At 42.9% G+C, this 19351-nt stretch overlaps 1 protein-coding gene across 14 annotated transcripts in view; it reads right to left on the reverse strand.

Moving 5' to 3' along the window:
- The window catches only part of FRY (FRY microtubule binding protein), a 367656-nt gene that overhangs the window by 20390 nt on the left and 327915 nt on the right, over positions 1–19351 (reverse strand). For 13 of the 14 annotated variants that reach the window (XM_083169823.1, XM_083169830.1, XM_083169819.1 and 10 more), the window contains 5 exons: positions 15885–16046; positions 15436–15510; positions 13690–13860; positions 6690–6890; positions 2862–3023 (listed from right to left, as the gene is read on the reverse strand). In XM_083169823.1, the coding sequence (XP_083025949.1) occupies positions 2862–3023; positions 6690–6890; positions 13690–13860; positions 15436–15510; positions 15885–16046 (771 nt within the window). The remainder of the gene's footprint in view (positions 1–2861; positions 3024–6689; positions 6891–13689; positions 13861–15435; positions 15511–15884; positions 16047–19351) is intronic. The other variant, XM_083169822.1, reaches the window with a different exon arrangement.

The raw sequence follows: 19351 nt of genomic DNA on the forward strand, positions 1-19351 counted from the left end.
GCTAAGAAAAAAAAATCCTTAGTACTGGTAATTACCATAAAGATAATAAATAAATTGTATAGGCAACCTTTGGCATGACAGCTGATGCTAATTGATGTATCCATATACTACTTAGAATGTTGGTAGATGTTGTTAAAGAGAAAAGGAAATATAAAATATAAACAACTTTAAAGCTTCGCTGTTTACTTCTGTGTTTCACATATCATGGGGGAAAGATGCCGAGACTGTAGCGCAGGGGAGTTTACATAACCAACACCTTCGGGGTGGTCAGGCTCACAGGCAGAGATGTCTACAATGCCTCTGCATGGTAGCTTCAGGCTGTTACTGCCGGTTGGGATCATTTGGTCGACATTCATTAGGTCCACCACTGAAGGTCAAAAGTTCGACTCTTAAAAGTTCGACAGGGCCATTAGGTCGATACAAGCATTAGGTCGACATGGGGATGGTCGACAATCAAAGGGTCGACATTGGATTTTTCATGGGTTTTTGTCCGAATGTCAACACAGTCGACACAGACACCGTATCAGTGCACCGCGGTGCCTCGCTATGTTCGGCACACTATTCAATTCTCGCTCCACCCCCTAGTGAATGGTATGGCATGAAATACCGCCTGTTGGCACATGTCGGCTCAAGAAAACACCTAGTAAAAACCCCATGTCGACCTAATGCTTGTATCGACCTAATGACCCTGTCGACCTAAAGCCACGTTGACCTTTTGAAGGTGGCAAGCTAAGGCCTGTCGACTTTCAGTGGTTACTGCACAGATGCCGCTAGCACTTCTGTACTGTAACCTCTTTGCCATGACAGGAGCAGCACAGATGTAAGAGAGAAAAAGCTACTATGACAATCAGATGAACCAACGGAACCTCATACTACACTAAAAAAGGTTTGGTTGAAGTCAATAACAGACACAAAAATATAATGATGTCATGCAAGAGCTTCAATGCCAATGGCTACCTACCACTGGATCTTGTGTGCATTTTGGAGCACGTGGAAACATATCCGCTCTTTAAAGGCCCCTCTACGCAAACACAATGTGCCAGAAGGAGAACATAGGGTGCTGCCTCTGCATTGGCGTGTTGCATTTGTTTTGTTCTTATGCGGCTGCTATCTGCCTACTGATGCCATGTGCTGATAGAGCTTACATACAGTACAGAAAATATTGATCAACTTTCACCAACCTTTGATAATGAAAGAATCGAGTCTTCAATGCACCAATCCCTTCAAACAGCAGCATAGAGTAGTTTTTGTGCAAATCTAGCAAAATACTGTGGTCAGAATGTAATATTCTGATAGCGTGCCAGAAAGGCATGAATGGAATCAAATGTGCACTGTGCACAATAGGGCTCCCACAAAGGAAGAAAATCACGTAGAAGACATACAACCCACATCACCAAAAGCATTTTGTGCCCAGTGCCTTCTAACGTTGTGTACCCGACAGTCCCACATGCAAAAATCTCAACATTAATTCAGGCCTAAAGAGAGCGGTGCTTGTGTTACATAGAACAGGGTCAGAAATGTTAGACTGGAAATATTCAGAGACACATAAGCCACAAACCGAGCACGTGCATGGCATCACAACAACATGCATCCATATTTCACATGTAAATGTATAGAATAAATACAGGTTTATGTACATAGTAGATGTAACTGGAGTACAGTGCATCACTGCATGCTAACAGGATGTTCTGCCACCAGAAAGCATTGAAATGAGCAGATCACTAAGGATTTCACACTGACCAATAGTAGACTTGAATAAGGGCAAACTGCGGACTGTCAAAGTGCTAACTTCAGTAACTTCTTCCCCAGAATCTGAGCGTGGAACACTTTCTTCTCCAAATGAATTGTGAGAGAAGTGTTCTTTGTGGAACACTTGCGTTCCTTCTGTTGCACCTAGAACCCCCCCCCCCCTCCTCCCCCCCAAAATTTTGTCCGGCCAGTAATGCCACCTTGTTTTAATACCATCACACATCAGTGAATTGAACCAACGCAAAATGCCCCGTACAGCTGATCCAGAAATGACCGATACAAGAGTGGATCATCTGTGACATGTGTGTGCTATACCGTATTTCACAAGGAAAGATACCATCTGATCACAGCGATACCATAATGATATGGGACAGCAAAGAAAAAAAAAAGTTTATTCTGAAACCTTTGGCACTTGACAAGTTCGGTCAAATCTTGAATCAATTAACTTATATATTGATCAACACCTTCAGGAAAATCATTTTCCATTCATTAATGTCGATCAATTGTCCGCAGTTGCCAACTTATATAGTCTAAAAGTCTGATCAGTGATCATATAAGGAATCCTGCTAAAATGTCTATATTAAAATTAACAAAATTCTGAGATGTTAGCGCTTATTTACAATATTTACAACCCCCATAAAAAAAATAAAAATAAACTATGAATAGTTCAATTTTGAGATAAAAAAAAAAATGCATTCAAATATCCATATGTGACTGAGATTCTAGTTTGAGACACCAGTAAACATGTTGGTGTCCGGTATAGAAAATAGCAGAGCCCCAGCAGAAGAACCAATTACACGATTAGATCTTCTGCAAAAATAATTTAAATACATGTGAAATATAGGCTACAGACAGTCAAGCAAATAGCCTCTCAGAAGACCAACAATATAGGAGAGCAAGAGGTTAGTGAGGTCATCATTAAACTCTCTGTTGCGTAAAGGGGCTGAAACGGTGTCCCATACCCCTAACCGCTACAGAGGGCTCAACATTTAGTCACTCAAGACAAACCATTAGTCTCCCACTATCCTTTCATTTGAGGTTAAGAGGAATTAGATGGAAGAAGCAATCATTCTGCCACGGCCAAAATTTGAGTTCTACCAAAACTCCATCACCTTAGAATCCTCAGATAAGAGTGGATTAGTGATTTCAGGCAAAGACGCATCAAAACTAGAGGTTCTTGTGTTAAGGGAATGGGGGTCAGCAGAGGTTGTGTCACATGATGTGGAAGGGGACTCCATGAGATTTGTCTCTTCAGAAGGAGAGAGGCTTATGATCTAGAACAAAGACAAAACATAGGAAGATGTCAGTCCTCACCCTTGCAATAATAGCATGCAGAATTCTACTTAAGCTTGCTCAAATGAAACATCCGTTCTTGAAAATCCTATTAAGCGGGTTGTAAAAAGAACAATGTGCATTGGTTCTCTCTGGCAACACAATACTTTTCAGTGGATGTGCCACTTGGGGCACACAGACGGTAACCGCACAAGCTCTGCCCAGGCTGAAGCGCATTGCTTTACCACAGAACAGCAGCAAGGAGGCCGCACCTCCATTATGCAGGATTAACACCGTATCTATTTACAGAGGACAGATATGTACAAGGAATTAATGCTATTGCATATATCCAAAGACCACATTGTATATAGACAATACATTGTTTGCAGATGATATGCCTCCTAGGGCACCATCTGTAACCTAAATAATGACACCTGAACATAATATAGCAGCTTCGCTTCCTCCATCTATTGGTGTTCCGTATCCAAGAGTTCGCAGAAGCTCTAATTCTACAGCGCAAAACCAATTGTTCTGTCTGCACTGCTTATGGCGCCTACACATGGGGCGATTTTAGGGCATTTTCTAATCTATCTCATTAGATCGCTTAAAAAAATGGACCTGTAGGGGCATAGCGACAGCGCTATCGCCCGACGATTAATATCCCGCATGCTCTAAGTCCGCCGGGCAGGGCCAGTGTTTTCACCGGAGAACACTGGCATGGACAGGTCACTCAGCACACTGTGCTGACACATCACGCTGTGCGGCGTGATCTTGCGTAGCACTCTGAGCATTCTAGCATCACTCAGAACTCTCAGCCGCATCTACCCATGTATGGACCCCATAAGACCAAGCATATGTTTAACATCTTCTTCAAATTGCCAAAGACCATTAAATTGCGCTGCGTATTATATCACATTTCTGATGTCTGTGTGTTGGAGTGATCTATAAACGGGTAGACATTAATTTATATAGTGGTCACATTTATGGTACTTAGCACATGTTTATTATTAAATCTTACAGGACTGCTTAAAAAATTAGGAGCAAAATAAACATTTCAACCTCTCAGAAAACAGGATTTCTGAGGATGTGATAGAGTTTTTCCATAACATGGAATATTCCTAAAATATCAAATTTTAAAGAGAACACCACTTTATTTGCACAGCCCTTGAATTTTCTCTTCCATATTAAATTGCATAGAAGTGCTCCTCCCAGTTACTACAGAAAGAAGTGCTCACTGATTATATATATATATATATATATATATATATATATATATATATATATATATATATAAAATAACATAACAGTTTCATATGATTTCCCGACATTCAAAATACAGACAAGCATTGGCAGACAGCCAAAAGACCACCTGGTCTACAGGTGGAAAAAAAAAATCACAGCACCACCTCCACTGGCATTTCCCTATTACCCACGGAGCTTCCACACAGGCAACCGCTGATTCCTTTACCCATTGTGGATATGGACGAATGCTAGAAATAAGACCTGGTGGGAGACACCATACCTACAGTCGCAGACGAGAGACGCGGCTGCGTCTCTCATCCAGTCCTGACTACCATTGCGGGCAAGTTTTTGCCGGAGAGAAGACTCATCGGGAGACGCTGCACATACAGCCACGTGTGACAGAGTTGCTTCGCCTTCCTACACAAGTACCAACAATCATTGTGAACATCACCCTTTGCCAGGAGGATTGCCGTAATCTACGGCCAGGTGATTTATACTCATACAGTAATTTAATTTCCATCTGGTGCTCCGATATTTGCTAGACATTCACCCCTTTAACGGAGGTTTACATGGAATATTTCCAAAATTTACAAGCTGTATATTACAAGCTGCACATTTTAATCATGATATTTTAATCTGTTATCTCTTTGGTGACAGGTGGCTATCTGAGATTTATTTGATTTAGGTCTAATTTTAATAAATAGATAGTATTTATCATCATATAAAGTCTTTTGTTCCTGATTCAGGCATCTGATAAAATTAGCGCAAAATCCACTTGCCCTTTCCAGACAGTCAAAATAGCAACATGTTCAAAATGCCGACACGGTCAAAATGACGACATCTTTTTATTTTGCATCTCTGTCGACTTAGGTCGACACAGACACCGTTTAAGTGTTCCACATGCGCTCAGCGTACTATTAAAATCTAACTCTTCGCCCACTTGGATCGTGAAGTAATAAGTTTAGTACTTGTTTCCTAGCACGGCCACAACGATCATAATCGCGGTCATCGGGGGTAAAATCGGGGCCATCGCGGGCATCGCATACGCAAAAAAATCAGGTGCGATGGGCCAGACGCGATGCCCGCGATTTCCCCATAGAGAACAATGTTAAATGCCTCAATTTACCCGCGATGACCACGATTTCCCATAGGAAACAATGTTAAATGGCTAAATTTACCCAAATTATCATAGGAACAATGGTAAATGGGCCAAAAACACCCCGGAACATTGAAATGTCCCCCCAAAAGTATTTTACGCCACCACGTGATCAACGTGAACCCGAAGCGTGGCGAGCGCAGCGAGCCCGCGAGGGGCGGCGGTACGCGTCCTCCGACCTTTTCATACCCCCACTATCCACTAGGGTGTGGAGTGAGAATAGAATAGTGTGGCGAGCGCAGCGAGCCACCGAGCCCGAAGCGTGGCGAGCCCCGCGAGGGGACGCGGATACCTGTGAAGCCCGCAAAGGGACGCGTTTACCTGTGAAGGTATCCACGTGCGCTCGCCACGCTTCGGGCTCGGTGGCTCGCTGCGCTCGCCACACTATTCTATTCTCACTCCACGCCCTAGTGGATAGTGGGGGTATGAAACGGTCGGAGGACGCGTACCGCCGCCCCTCGCGGACTCGCTGCGCTCGCCACGCTTCGGGTTCACGTTCATCGCGGGGTGGCGTGAACTACTTTTGGGGGGACATTTCACTGGTCAGGGGGGTTTTTTGGGCTTTCTGGCCCATTTACCATTGTTCCCTATGATGATTTGGGTAAATTGACCCATTTAACATTGTTTCCTATGGGAAATCGGGGTCATCGCGGGTAAATTAAGGCATTTAACATTGTTCCCTATGGGGAAATCGCGGCCATCGCGGGTGGACCATTTAAGCATTTTTAAGCGCACACGACGCGACCGACCAGATTTTTCACTGTTTTCAATGCATTTCAATGGAAAAATCGGGGGCATCGCGTCGGTCGCGTCGCAGGCCACTCAAATTACCCCCGATGGCCAAGATTTGTGGCCGTGCTAGGAAACAAGTACCATAAGTTGTTTCAAAGAAAAAAAATCATGAAAAACACATGTAAAACTTTTTTTGGACATGTCAACATTTTAAATGTCTGCATTTTGACGATGTCGGTATAATGTCTGCCAATGGTTGTCGGCATTTTGACTCAGTAAATTGATGCATCCGTTTATATCTTCACTGCAGAAAATAATAAAATGAATGGCCATTACGGTATCTATGATCTGAGAGCCAAAGTCTAATATACTGTCGTCATGAATTATAATGTTTTTGCATAATTAATAAGATCCCTTTTTATATTGGATAAGTGTATTAGTTCAGGTGTAAGTAGTGGGCGATCTACAGTTCTAAACCAATATGAATGGTCTCCTCTCTGTGCTACACATTACTAGCGCCAGTAGTCCTTGGACTTACTAAATCAGAGTGCTCCAGGATTTGGCTGGTGGTAAGATCCTCTTCTTCTGAGGATTCGTCCGTGTCGTCATGGTTCAGTTTGTTCAGACTGTGTGTGCTCCCTGAGAGCTGGCTTTCCTCCAGGAGCTGCATATCGCACTTATCTAGGCTGTCGAGGGAACGCCTTCGAACTCCCCAGTTGAAGTTATCCATACTTTCTCCCTGAAAGCATAACGTATAAGAGGTTGGTGAGAAGATTATACTTCAAAAATAAAAAAAAAAATGAAGAAAAAAAACTAAAATAATGCCTAATACAACACAATACAAAAGAAAACACTAGTAACAATACTTTACTGCCGTACACAGAAGGACAGATCTCCCCAGCCAGACGTCTGCATGTGTTTTATCTGGCTGTTCCGTTCCATGCTTAAAAGGACTGCCATGCAGGACCCACCCAATGGTTTAATTAGATGTCATACGAATAGTATGTTTCCTTGGCTACACTTCAAAGCGCTTGTATTTTCACAAGATCATCAAATACATGAGCTGTGTATTCCCACAGCTCATCGTGGGCCAGACGCACATTCCTATAAATCAGATTTCAATTCAAAGAGATTTCTGAAGACGGGTATCTCTCTGCCCCCAGCCGGTGTCATAAAACCGTGGTATAGAATCACAACCTGCAGGCAGGGAACATGGTATATAAGCTGTAGTCCCAGGCAGATCTGGACACTACCATTGGGATACGGTTTCCTGTGCAAGACTCACTAAACAATACCCAAATTACTGGTTGTACTTAAAAGGAAATGTTCACAAAGTTATACAAATGCAGGAAACACACTTGCCTACCACTTGCCGTACAGCAAAAACTGAGCTGAGAGCACATTTCAAAAAAATAAATTATATATATATATATATACTACACATACACACACATGAACAGACTTATTTCTTCAATGTTGCCTTTTAAATTATTATCTTTGCAGAATGTGAAAAAAAAAACACGCTAGCTTCGTACAGTATGTCTGCTGTATTCCTTGCATTACGGATATGGACAAATAATTTCTTTCTAAATTCTAGACAAACAAATCTGCTGCCAGTTATTTAAAGCTTTTGGCAGTATTTCCCACAGCCTGCGTCTAGGGTGTTACTGCAGACTACCGCCATTTACAAAAGACCTGGTGAGAACTACCACAGCCTAGATATATCATCGGTCACCTGCTGCACTTCAGAATTGATTTTCTCACACCGGTATATGGACAACTGTGCCGCCTAAAAGTGAAGTCTTTTCACCTGTTGGTAGCAGAGTTCCCTCTACCCCCAGGGACTGAGAGCAAGACTGTGAGTGCAGGTGAGAGACGCCGTGTCACGCGTGTCAGAGAGCCGGCCTGGCCTCACTCGGCAGACGGCAAGGATACGGAGGACACCGCTCGCCTTACCACTCATTATCACCATCAGGACCCCTGCTGTGAGTATCGTGAGCCCGGTACCACAGCGGCTATTTGCGGCACATTCTGTGCCATCTTTTTATTTATCTAATACATTCAAAAGTGACTTTTTTAAACCAGGCACAATTCTGAGGACCTATGCAGGTGCAAAACCTGAACTGGATATATAATACTGTGTGGATTGTCATTGAAACCGGTTTATGAATTAGTCAAATACATTCATTTCATTATATTTCTTTCTGAAATTATTGTATTTTTAGGTACTTATGTAATATCTGGGCTCCCGTTTTGGTACTTGTTTCCTATCTGGGCGCCCGCTACGTTAATTGCGCACCATGCTATTCTCCGTATAAAAAACGGATCGCATCGGATACCACAAATGCACATACACGATATTGAACGATGCGATGCGATCCGATTTCGTTCCCGCTTTTATGGTTGGCCCATCTGTAACACTACTGTATTTATTTACCCTTCAAAGCCCTCCCCTTGTCACATCTGCACAGAAACACAGTATTGACGTCAACCCGAAGCGTGGCGAGCGCAGCGAGCCCCGCGAGGGGCGGCGGTACGCGTCCTCCGAGTTTTTCATACCCCCACTATCCACGTCGGCGTGGAGTTGAGAATAGAAAGTGTGGCGAGCGCAGCGAGCCCCGCGAGGGGACGCGGATACTTCACAGGTATCCGTGTCCCCTCGCGGGCTTCACAGGTATCCGCGTCCCCTCGCCATGCTTCGGGCTCGGTGGCTCGCTGCGCTCTCGCCACACTATTCTATTCTCAACTCCACGCCGACGTGGATAGTGGGGGTATGAAAAAGTCGGAGGACGCGTACCGCTGCGCTCGCCACGCTTCGGGTTGACGTCAATACTGGGGTGGCGTTAACAATGGAGGCGCATTTTTAACCATCAGGGGGGGTTTCCTATACAAATCGTGGGTTTGCGGGGTTATTAAATTGAAATCAATGTAAAATCGGGTCTCAGGGACCATTTCACATTGATTCCAATGTAAAAATCAGGTTGATCGCGTCACCGCATGCGATGCGATCCGATTTAAAATGAAATCGGATCGGATAGCATCGTATGCCATCGTACATCATCGAGTACCGAATCCGATGCGATGCGATTTCATTACGGTGCCGTACGTAGAAAACCTGGGCGCCCAGATAGGAAACAAGTACCCCCGTTTTTCTTATGAGACCGCGTGCGCTCGCCACGCTTCGGGCACGGTGGCTCGCTGCGCTCGCCACACTATATAAAATCAACTCCATGCGTAGTTGGATAGTAGGGGTATGAAAAAATGGGGTGCATTTAACATGGGAGCCCAGATAATACATAAGTACCTATTTTTATGTATTTAATGCGCATATTTTAATTTGTGATGGCCATCATAATAAATTAGTATCTTAAGTTATAAATAAATATTATTATTTTTGTTATCAAACTGGTGGGTCACGTGAATTGATACATGGTGTAAGGACATTAAATTCAGCGCAGTGCTTCCATCCCTATTCTTAATCCTTTGAGTGGCAACATCTCCGTGAGAGATGAGCAAAATATCTGTTAAAAACACCAGTGTCGCTTACATTTGTTATATAAATTCAAACAAAAAATATTGTGTAAAAAAAATGTATATTTCCTATATAAGGTAAACATTACAGGTTATTATGATAGATAAAAATGTTTTCTTGGCAATCTTCACACCTATGTTGAAAAATTTCACACCTATGTTGAAAAATTTACTTTGCACTCAAAGGGTTAACTGGCAATTTTCACCCCAAAATCTACTTAGAAACTGACAGGGTTTCTTCTTAAAATCAAATTAGTTCAATGTCGTCTATTTATAACTTATACAAAATGGTTTTAATAAAAAAAAGTTCAAACATAGGAAAATCATCATTGGAACAATGACGACTTTGGTATCCTCAGCGACCACCAGGTACACTGTAAGGGGCTAAGGAGGGTTGTTAATTTAACATTCCCAACAGCTGCTCCTCTCTGTAGCGACCAGGTGAGAAGTGACAGTTAGGAGCTGATTGGCTGCTTTGAGCACCTAATCCACTATCTGTCACCTGATTATATATATATATATATATATATATATATATATATATATATACACACACACACACCACAGATGAGAAACAAGCATGTGCCTTATATGTGTACCACAGATGAGAAACAAGCATGTGCCTTATCTGTGTATGAATACCTATAAAATAGCGATGGAGTGAAAAAGCAACAAGTTTGCTGTTCAATAAGTGCCATTAGCCAATATCTACACACACTACTGTCACAAAGACATAGGCATCATTTGTCAGGCTGCTGCCAAATTAGAAGGCTTCGGAATTCCTTCATAGTAGGAGAACAGTACATTTTTTGCTGCTGCATAATCACCATCCCTCTCCAGGGATAAGACACATTTACACCTGTCAGGGAATTAGTAATACGCAGTGATGATGCTCATAAGCAGCAGTTCCCGGATACCTCCTATTACTGCAGAACAGATGAATGAAGCTTCTGCAGTGTATTTACCTTCTGTGATATACTCTATGCATGCGCTCTGTGGCAGGAAAGAGGATTGCCAGTGATTTAACTTACTCAGGGGTAGATTTATTAAGCTTGGGGAAGTGATAAAATGTCTGGTTTTTATCACCGGCCAATCAGCTCCTACCTGTCATTTTTCAAACCAAGCCCGTAACTTCTCAGGTAGGAGCTGATTGGCCGGTGATAAAAAACAGACATTTTATCACTTCACCGAGCTAAATAAATCTACCCCTCAGTATTTTGTGTTTGTGGCCTTAGTATTTATTAAATACACACAGACTGTCGGTCTCATGTACATGGTACTTCTAGAAAGTTCTACATTGTATACAAATTGTAATTAGGACTTCGGTATTTAGCACTACAACTGCCAAGCCAGTCAATGTGCTGGCATAAACCAGGTGCATATGTTAAGTTTAAACCAAAGCGTGAACTTGGTGTGGTTATTACCCAAAGTAAAACTGGTGCACATGGCTCACTTTCACAATCGCCACTGGACACAAGTGTAAATATATCACATATCTCAGTATAGGTGCCCATACACGTGCTGATTCCAGCGCCGCGATGTGTGCTTTGAGATGCAGCATCTCATCGCACAGTACAAAAAGTATGTGCTGCACATACTTTTTGTACTTGCTTTTTATCGCATCGCATGCACAAGGCATGCAATGCGATGCAATGCTATTTAAGCTCAAAACGCACGGCCGAATCGGCACGTGTATGGGCACCTTTTGTTATTCCATAATATTGGCAGTCACCAGATATATATATCATAGTTGTCTAAGCAAATAGTACATACATATAGGACATATGGACATAGAAGGTGGTATTCAATTGTATATCACCAGAATTTCAGCTCACTATCCTCGGGGGTGGTGGGCTCAAACGCATGAACGCATTGGCTAAAACTGATCATAACGAGTCTGATATAAAAAAAATAGATCAACTGAATATCACCACGCAATCTCCCATCACTTTAGATGGGAGATTGGTCACGATAGAACAAATGACCACCGTCCATAGAGTCTTCATACGTCTATCAATTGTTGTGCAAGACTTAGAAGCACTGCCACGGGTAGTAATTGCATAATTTCCCCTGCATTTTCAACACATCCACACACATATTCGTGTATGGGCTCCTGCATATTTACATTTAGTATACGTGTAGCGAAGGAATCTGTGGCTGCAGCACAGTCCAAAATTCAAATAGTGGCGCCACGCCAACTGCCAGTGGGTCCCGGCCGGCAATGTATGGCAGAGTTTGGGGTGGCAGTGACTCCCTTATTTGAACTTTGGACTGTGCTGCAGCTGGCACTGAAAAATGGTATTAAGTCACACATTACGCATAACGATGTGTGATGCAATGCATGGCACAAGTCACTTGTATTGGACATCTGACTTTTGCCTTTTTAACCAGGTTACTGAAAGAGTTACACACAGAAGCTGCATGAAATGCCAGCATCGGTATTCAGGGAACCCATGCATTGTTATTTTGTTACATTAGTGATGTGATTAATACACATACGTTGTGAAAAAGTCAGCAGTCTCTGCAGGACACATGGCAGCTAAGTTGCAAAGTGTTCATTCCTTTATTTTTAAATATTGCTCTTTACTCTGTCTCTTAACTGTACGCTACCGCGATTTGCACCAAGTTCACGCGATCCCGATGGAAATTGGCCCAAATCGGGTGCATGTGATGTCCCCTCAGGTCCGATGTGCGGTCAAGTGCGCATCCTACCCGCCTCCTGGCAGCAGGGAAGAGAGGTCACATGTGATCCATCAGATGTGAAAGGACCAGATGTGACCCTGCCGCGACTCGCGCGGGAATCGGATGGCCATACACTGCTGCGAGAGATCGCAGTAGTGTACGGCCAGCTTAAGTGGGAACTGAATGTACATATGTCCCTTAAACACAGGGATATTCAATGGCAGCACTAAAATGGGTGTCTGGCATCAGTGGGAGCAGCCGTCCAGCCCTGCATTCTCTGCATGTCTGTCAGGAATGTGAAACCCTCTCTCTATTTCGCTCTGAATCATTAGCCAAAACCACAGCAAATAAATTCATGCCACTGTTATTATATATACAGTAAGTCATGCATCTCAACAGCCCCCCTGCAACAGGGCTGAACATTAACTCCATGGCTGGCGTGAACTCCATGACGGCGACTGTACGGTGGAAATGGACAGACAGTGGCTGGATAAACACTTTCATGTTTAATATAATATTATCTTACCTGAAGTTCCTGGATGGCAGATAAAACAAAACAAAAAATGAAAAGAAAAGCAATTTAAGTCTCCATGGAATATATTCACCACAGTTATACACAGCTTTAAGAATGTTATTCTACTGCAAGAGAGACACAACATTGTGACATACAGCAATTCAACAGAAAAATGCCAAACTTGATCAGATGAAATGTTTGATGATTATTTTAAAGGGAAAACACTGTATTCTGACCTAGAACATTACTTACAATATAGGCAAGTCACTACGACAAACTCTGTCATTCCAACTGCCTGGGTAGATTTTGATCATTCTCAACCTTTAAACCCACACATTTTAATAGGAACCACCCTATTAAAAATGTGACTACACACACAGGTTATGTTTTCACCTTGTGAGCTGCCCCTCTACACATGAGAGAGCAGCCTATGCATAAATGAGGAGCTTCTGTCATTATGGAGGCGGCCATTTTGAACCAATGATAATACAACTCATGATTTCAGTGGCCCTCAGTGAATTCATATTGGTTCATAGTACCACAAAATGGACTACCCCCTAATGGTGTGGAAATGGGTGCACTTTAAGAAAATTGAAGTATTGTGAAAGTTTGGTCATTGGTCATTAAGTAAGAAAACAAAATCGCAATTAAGTATATAGCTGCAAAACATTTTTAAATGATGACTTTGCAGCAGACACTGTGACTGCACAAATCAGTAAAATGAGGAAATATAGCCACATTTCTAGATGGACAAGGAGCCGTGTGATATCAGAACAATATTCCTATCCTGCAGGGTCCGCAAACTTCTTACCTCCCCATCTTCCAGCTCCACATCCAGGAAGTCAAAGTCCCTGAAGACTCGAAACTGTTGCTCGCTGTTTGTATCATCCATGATCTCTTGCTCTCTCACTGTATCTTCTGAGGACACCAAGCTGGTCTGGTGCTCAATTAAATCCAAGTCACCGCATGAGGAAAAAATAACCTGTGGATATTACAATTGGTTAGGAAGGCTGCGCTTTCCAGCAGCTTCTGTAACGAGTGCTGGCACCCATCACTCGGCTGTAAGGGTTTCCAGTACACACCTAATTCCTTTGCTTGTTATTTTTAGACTGCACTCTGACTATTTATGTTGGACAGGTGCCTTCAAAACTGAAGCTTAACAAAGTGTGCGACTTCACGCTGAAGGAACTTGTCCGAGGGAAGAAAGTCTGCTGCTTCCTCAGGGTGACGGCACTTGGTATTGTGTAAATGTTTACAGTAGAAGGAGAACAGCGAAAAGCTAAAAAGAGTGATAAGAATCAGGGGGAGACAGAGCGTGCTGTGGGAAAATGTACAGCATTACATTGCCAGTTGTATGCGGAGACTCAGAGCTCACTCCCAAGGGGGGTTTTATCAGCAGCCCTTAGACAGCTGAATGGGGAGGGCTGCAGAGATTTCCCTTTAACACACCACAATGCATTATCGCATGCATTCTACTGGTCTTAATGCAAATGGCCATCACTTACACAGGTTACCTATGGGGAAATTATACTTTCAAAATGTGTTACACTTGTCAAAGTAATAATTTTAAAATGAACATTTGCAGTGTGAAAACATTCCTGAATAAAAATACTAATAAAAATAATACTAACAAACAGGTTATCTAATTCTAAAAAGCATTGCGTATACTCTGCATGGGACCACTGTACTGTACTGTAGACTGTATTGAAGACAGAAAGGGACAATCTACAAACTAGATTACGGCAAGTAGCCTAGAGACTCCCCCTTAATAGCAGCCTGACTCTTACAGTGGACCGCACGCACTGCAACATTTCACGAGGTTGAATAGCCGAGTAAGAGCCCAGAATGCAGAGAACAGTAGCGTTGACTAGAACAGAGCAGTGGGATGCTCAAGGCCAGGGCTGGCAAAACCAGTACTTGAGATCTACCTACGGTCCACGTTTTCCACATCACCTAGCTGGTGCACAGCTGTAGTCATTACTAACTGTCACATTATCAAACCTGTTGCATTAATTCCTACTATAGATCCACAGGTTGCATGACAAACAAACTGTTGATAGATCTTGAGAACGGGTTCGGCCACCCCTGCTCTAGGCTTAGAGTAACTGTGTGGCATAACATGTATTGGGGACACTATGTGGTATAAGGTTAACGGGGGGGCACTGTAATCTGAAAATTTCTCCTAAAAAAAAAAAAATGTAATCTTGTTCATTCTGCTGGAAGGTGTGGTCGATCATTGTTTGCTTTGACAAATTAAAGTAGGTCACAACCTATTGGAAGTTGGACCTGCTTGATGTACTCTATACAGTACAAATATCTACATACACAGAAACCAAGGAATTATTCATGCTTTTTAAATCAACAAAGCAAACGTAAACTTGGGCTTTATACCAGACGTCTGTCAGTACCATTTAAGTTTCATCCTTAAAAACCCAAATGTACCCATTACCACCACCAAATCCCCATTTCATGGGTTAAGGGGCTTCCTATTGCCTAAAAGCAGACTATACATCGCAGTACACAAGACAAATAAAAACATTTATAAAAGGATACTTACGGATGGGTTTTTGCTTAGACCCACTTCTTGGCCGCAGAGCGTGAGGACATTCACAAGCTTCTCCCTAGTTTTCTTCTAAAGAAAACACAAACCTAAATAAATCATACGACCAATGAACAAAGATATACAGTAAAAGACAAAAAAAGTTAAGTGCATAACAAGAACCCTTGCTCTGCAGGCACTAGCAATGTGTACTCTGGTCTGCTATGCTGTGTAGAACAATGGGAATACTAAAATATAGTGAGCAAAGGAACATGTTCAATGTTAATGTGCCAGGAGCACCTGACAAAATAAAGAGTAACAAAGGGATTTTCAGCAAATATTTCCATTACTTCGCTACTGAGATTCCTCACATAGCAGCTGACTAAATCCTTTCAGAAGATTTCATTATACTATTATTTTATACATTCCACCACAAAACATTGCACCAGATGTAATGAATGGTCTACCTGAGACGACTGCGGCCGCTTCCAGCTAACAGGGACTAAAGCATTGGAATTAGATCCGGAGGAAGTGGAGGATGTGCTCCGAGTCACCGGCATGACCCTAGATTTACCATCTCGCCCTGTAGAGCTCTGAAGTTCATCAAACCTTCTGCCAATTATCGGGGTCTAGAGAGAAATCAGAGCATTTTTGGGTGAATTTTTATTGTTTTCCTTTTAAACCAGTAGATAAGTTTATGATAACAGTTTATAGTAAACTAAATAAACAAGAACAAGTCTAAGGGCGAGATTCTCTATTACAGAAATGCGGTAAAAACCCCGTTATCGGGGTTTTTACCGCATATCTGTATTCTCTAACCCCCCTCTGCAGTGTCACCGCTGCGGAGGGAATCGCCAGCAAAAGCTGGCGTTTCCCTGCAGAAGCCTATGGGCTTCTTACCGCAGCGGTGTGTGAGGGATCCGTCATGGATCCCTCCCAGCATGCCCTGCGGCCGGCGCGTCAGTCTGCGCATGCGCAGACGGACTCCCGGGTCATAGACCCGGAAGTCCAGCAACGGCGCCGCATCGCAAGGGACAGCTCTTACCGCAAGAGCTGTCCCTTGCGTTAATGACCGCATATTTTAGAGAATATGCGGTCATTAGAAATGCGGTGGCCGGCGAAGAGGGCTGCGGATTTTAGAGAATCCCGCCCTAATGCTGTTTACACACAGTAGAATTTGACATTCGATTTTGACTATATAGTCAAAATCGAATCAGGTTCCCATAGACATCGAATGGAGATAGAATATTTTTGAAGCTTTCTGTCCCAATTCAATGCCGATGCGCTCTCTCGTTCTGCTGAAATCGAAAAGCGAAATAGACAGTGCAGCAATGACTATATACTGTAGTGCTGATTGAATGTAGATAGTATGAATGGAATGGGATCATTCGTCAGACTGCATTTAGGTCTACAGTCATTAGGTCGACCCCACTAGGTCGACTGGCAGGAAGGTCGACCTGACTTAAGGTCGACATGGGCCAAGGTCGACATGACTTAAGGTCGAATTTGCATAAAGGTCGACATGAGAAGGTTTTTCACTGTTTTTTGATCCGAATGTCGACACAGTCGACATGGACACAGTTGGCAATGAGAATCGGACGCTCGCTATGCTTCGGGCACGGTGCCTCGCTGCGCTCGGCACACTATTTTATTCTCCCACCACGCCCTAGTGGATGGTAGGGCATGAAATACCGCCTGTCGGCACATGTCGGCTCAAAAAACAGTGAAAAACCCATGTCGACCTTATGACCAGTCGACCTTCCTCATGTCGACCTTTATGCAAATCCGACCTTAAGTCACGTCGACCTTGGCCCATGTCGACCTTAAGTCAGGTCGACCTTCCTGCCAGTCGACCTAGTGGGGTCGACCTAATGACTGTAGACCTAAATGCAGTCTGACGAATGACCGCATCCCGTATGAATTGTAGGTAAATAGTACAGAGTTAGCAAAGATTGCATAGCAATCGAATCTTGATCGAATAGGAATCTCACCGTGTGTACACACCATAAGATTTGTTTGCTATGCAATCTTTGCTAACGCATGTGCTATTTACACACAATTCATACCATCTACATTAAATCTACACTATATAGTCATTGCTGCACTGTCTATTTGGCTTTTCAATTTCAGCTGAACGGGAGCGCGCATCGAATCGGGATAGAAAGCTTAAAATCGTTCTCCATTCGATGTCTATGTAATCCCGATTCGATTTTGACTATATAGTCGAATGTAAAATTGTACCGTGTGTACACAGCATTACAGTGGGTGCAGGACCAGATCATAAATGCACAAATCCACTTCCTTTAATAGATAGATCAACACTGAAACAATAAAACTTATTCGGTTAAAATAGAACCAACCATTGTGACAATAGATCTGGATCAGACCTTTCAGCAAGGCTGCCTTTTTTGCAGATGGACAAAACTGTGCTTCACTGCAGGTGGGGCAGATGTAACTGTTCAACTAAGGTGAATTAATGTGTTTCTGTGCAGGGTAAATACTGTTTGCTTTATTCTTGCACTGCAATTTAGATTTCAGTTTGATTACACCCCACCCAAATCTAACTCTCTCTGCACATGTTACATCTGCCCCACCTGCGGTGCTACATGGTTTTGTCCAAAAACTGCAACCTTGCCAACAGGTCTGAATTAGGCCCAAAAAGTGGACAGTTTTTCTGCACCAACGCTACGGCCAGTCAGCCACTGGAGTGCAAACCACATGATAAACGCCATATAATCACTATTTGGATCACACAAGGTATTAGGCTAGTTTGATATTCAGTAGAAACATTGTGTTTCCAGCTGCATCCAAACTGCAAGTGGCACAGACCTTCATCTATTCATTTCCATGGGTACAATTCAGAAAACACCAATGTTGTAGAGAGAAACGTAGCTGGTCCCAACTAAAACATTGGGGAAATGCACATGAAAAAGCCTGCAAAACAATCTGGGCTAGTTTACAGGTTCACTTGTCATAGAAGAACCAGTCTAGGCAGCTCAGAGGCACTGAGATACTGTATATACGGATACCCCTTTCACATCGCATCCCGAATTTAAACACGGGTCAGTCCTGGGAGCGACCCAGTATTTGCGAAGTGAGCCCCCCCCCGCAGCTGATGACAGAAAAGGGGTGGGGTTGCGGCGTGCCATCGGGGGCGGGGGAGGAAGTAGTGCTTGCAGCTGACACAGCCTCCTCCCTATAGTATGACAGGACCTGGGTTGCTCAACCAATAAGTTACCCCTTCACACTACACCGTTTCAAACTGGGATTAACCCTTCTTTATCCTGGGTCGGAATGCCGGGTTGCTGGACCTGGGACATTTGTTTAGGCAATTTCACACCGCACGTCAAGTCGGCAACAACCCGTGTTGGTCCCTGGCTATTGTGTAATGTAAAAGGGGTATCAGTGGCATATTTTACCTCTCAGTTGTACCAGTATAAATGTTAAGAGATCGTGAAGACACTTACTGTAGGACACTACCTACAGTATATTCTAAAAACAAATAAAATCATCAACTTTTTTTTTTTTTTAAGAAAACAAACTAAAATGGGATAACAACTTGCTGATGCCCTTTTCTTCTTTCTTCTTGTTTCTCAGTAATCCAGAAGGAAATCTGCTTTAACCCAAAGGTGGCGGACTAGTAACAACTATAGAATGTGCTTAGTTTAGTCCCTAGAGGCAGCAGAAATGTTAACAACTGACATTTTGTGTGTACTTAACATCAGAACTTTTTTTGACACTGACGCATTTTATGAGATCAACCATGATGTTCTTTAGCATGTAGCGAGAGCTTTCACAAACTTATCGCATTTCTGCAGAGCTTCCCTTAGTTAGCAGCCAAAACAAATATTGTAGAAAACATGGACTGATTAGCACAGGAAATTAGACAAATCTGGCGGTATCCGGACAGATCATAGATTGACTCTAGGTCGAC

The sequence above is a fragment of the Crinia signifera genome, chromosome 2 (genome assembly GCF_055691185.1).
Source record: "Crinia signifera chromosome 2, ASM5569118v1, whole genome shotgun sequence".
In the NCBI taxonomy this organism is placed as follows: Eukaryota; Metazoa; Chordata; class Amphibia; order Anura; family Myobatrachidae; genus Crinia; species Crinia signifera.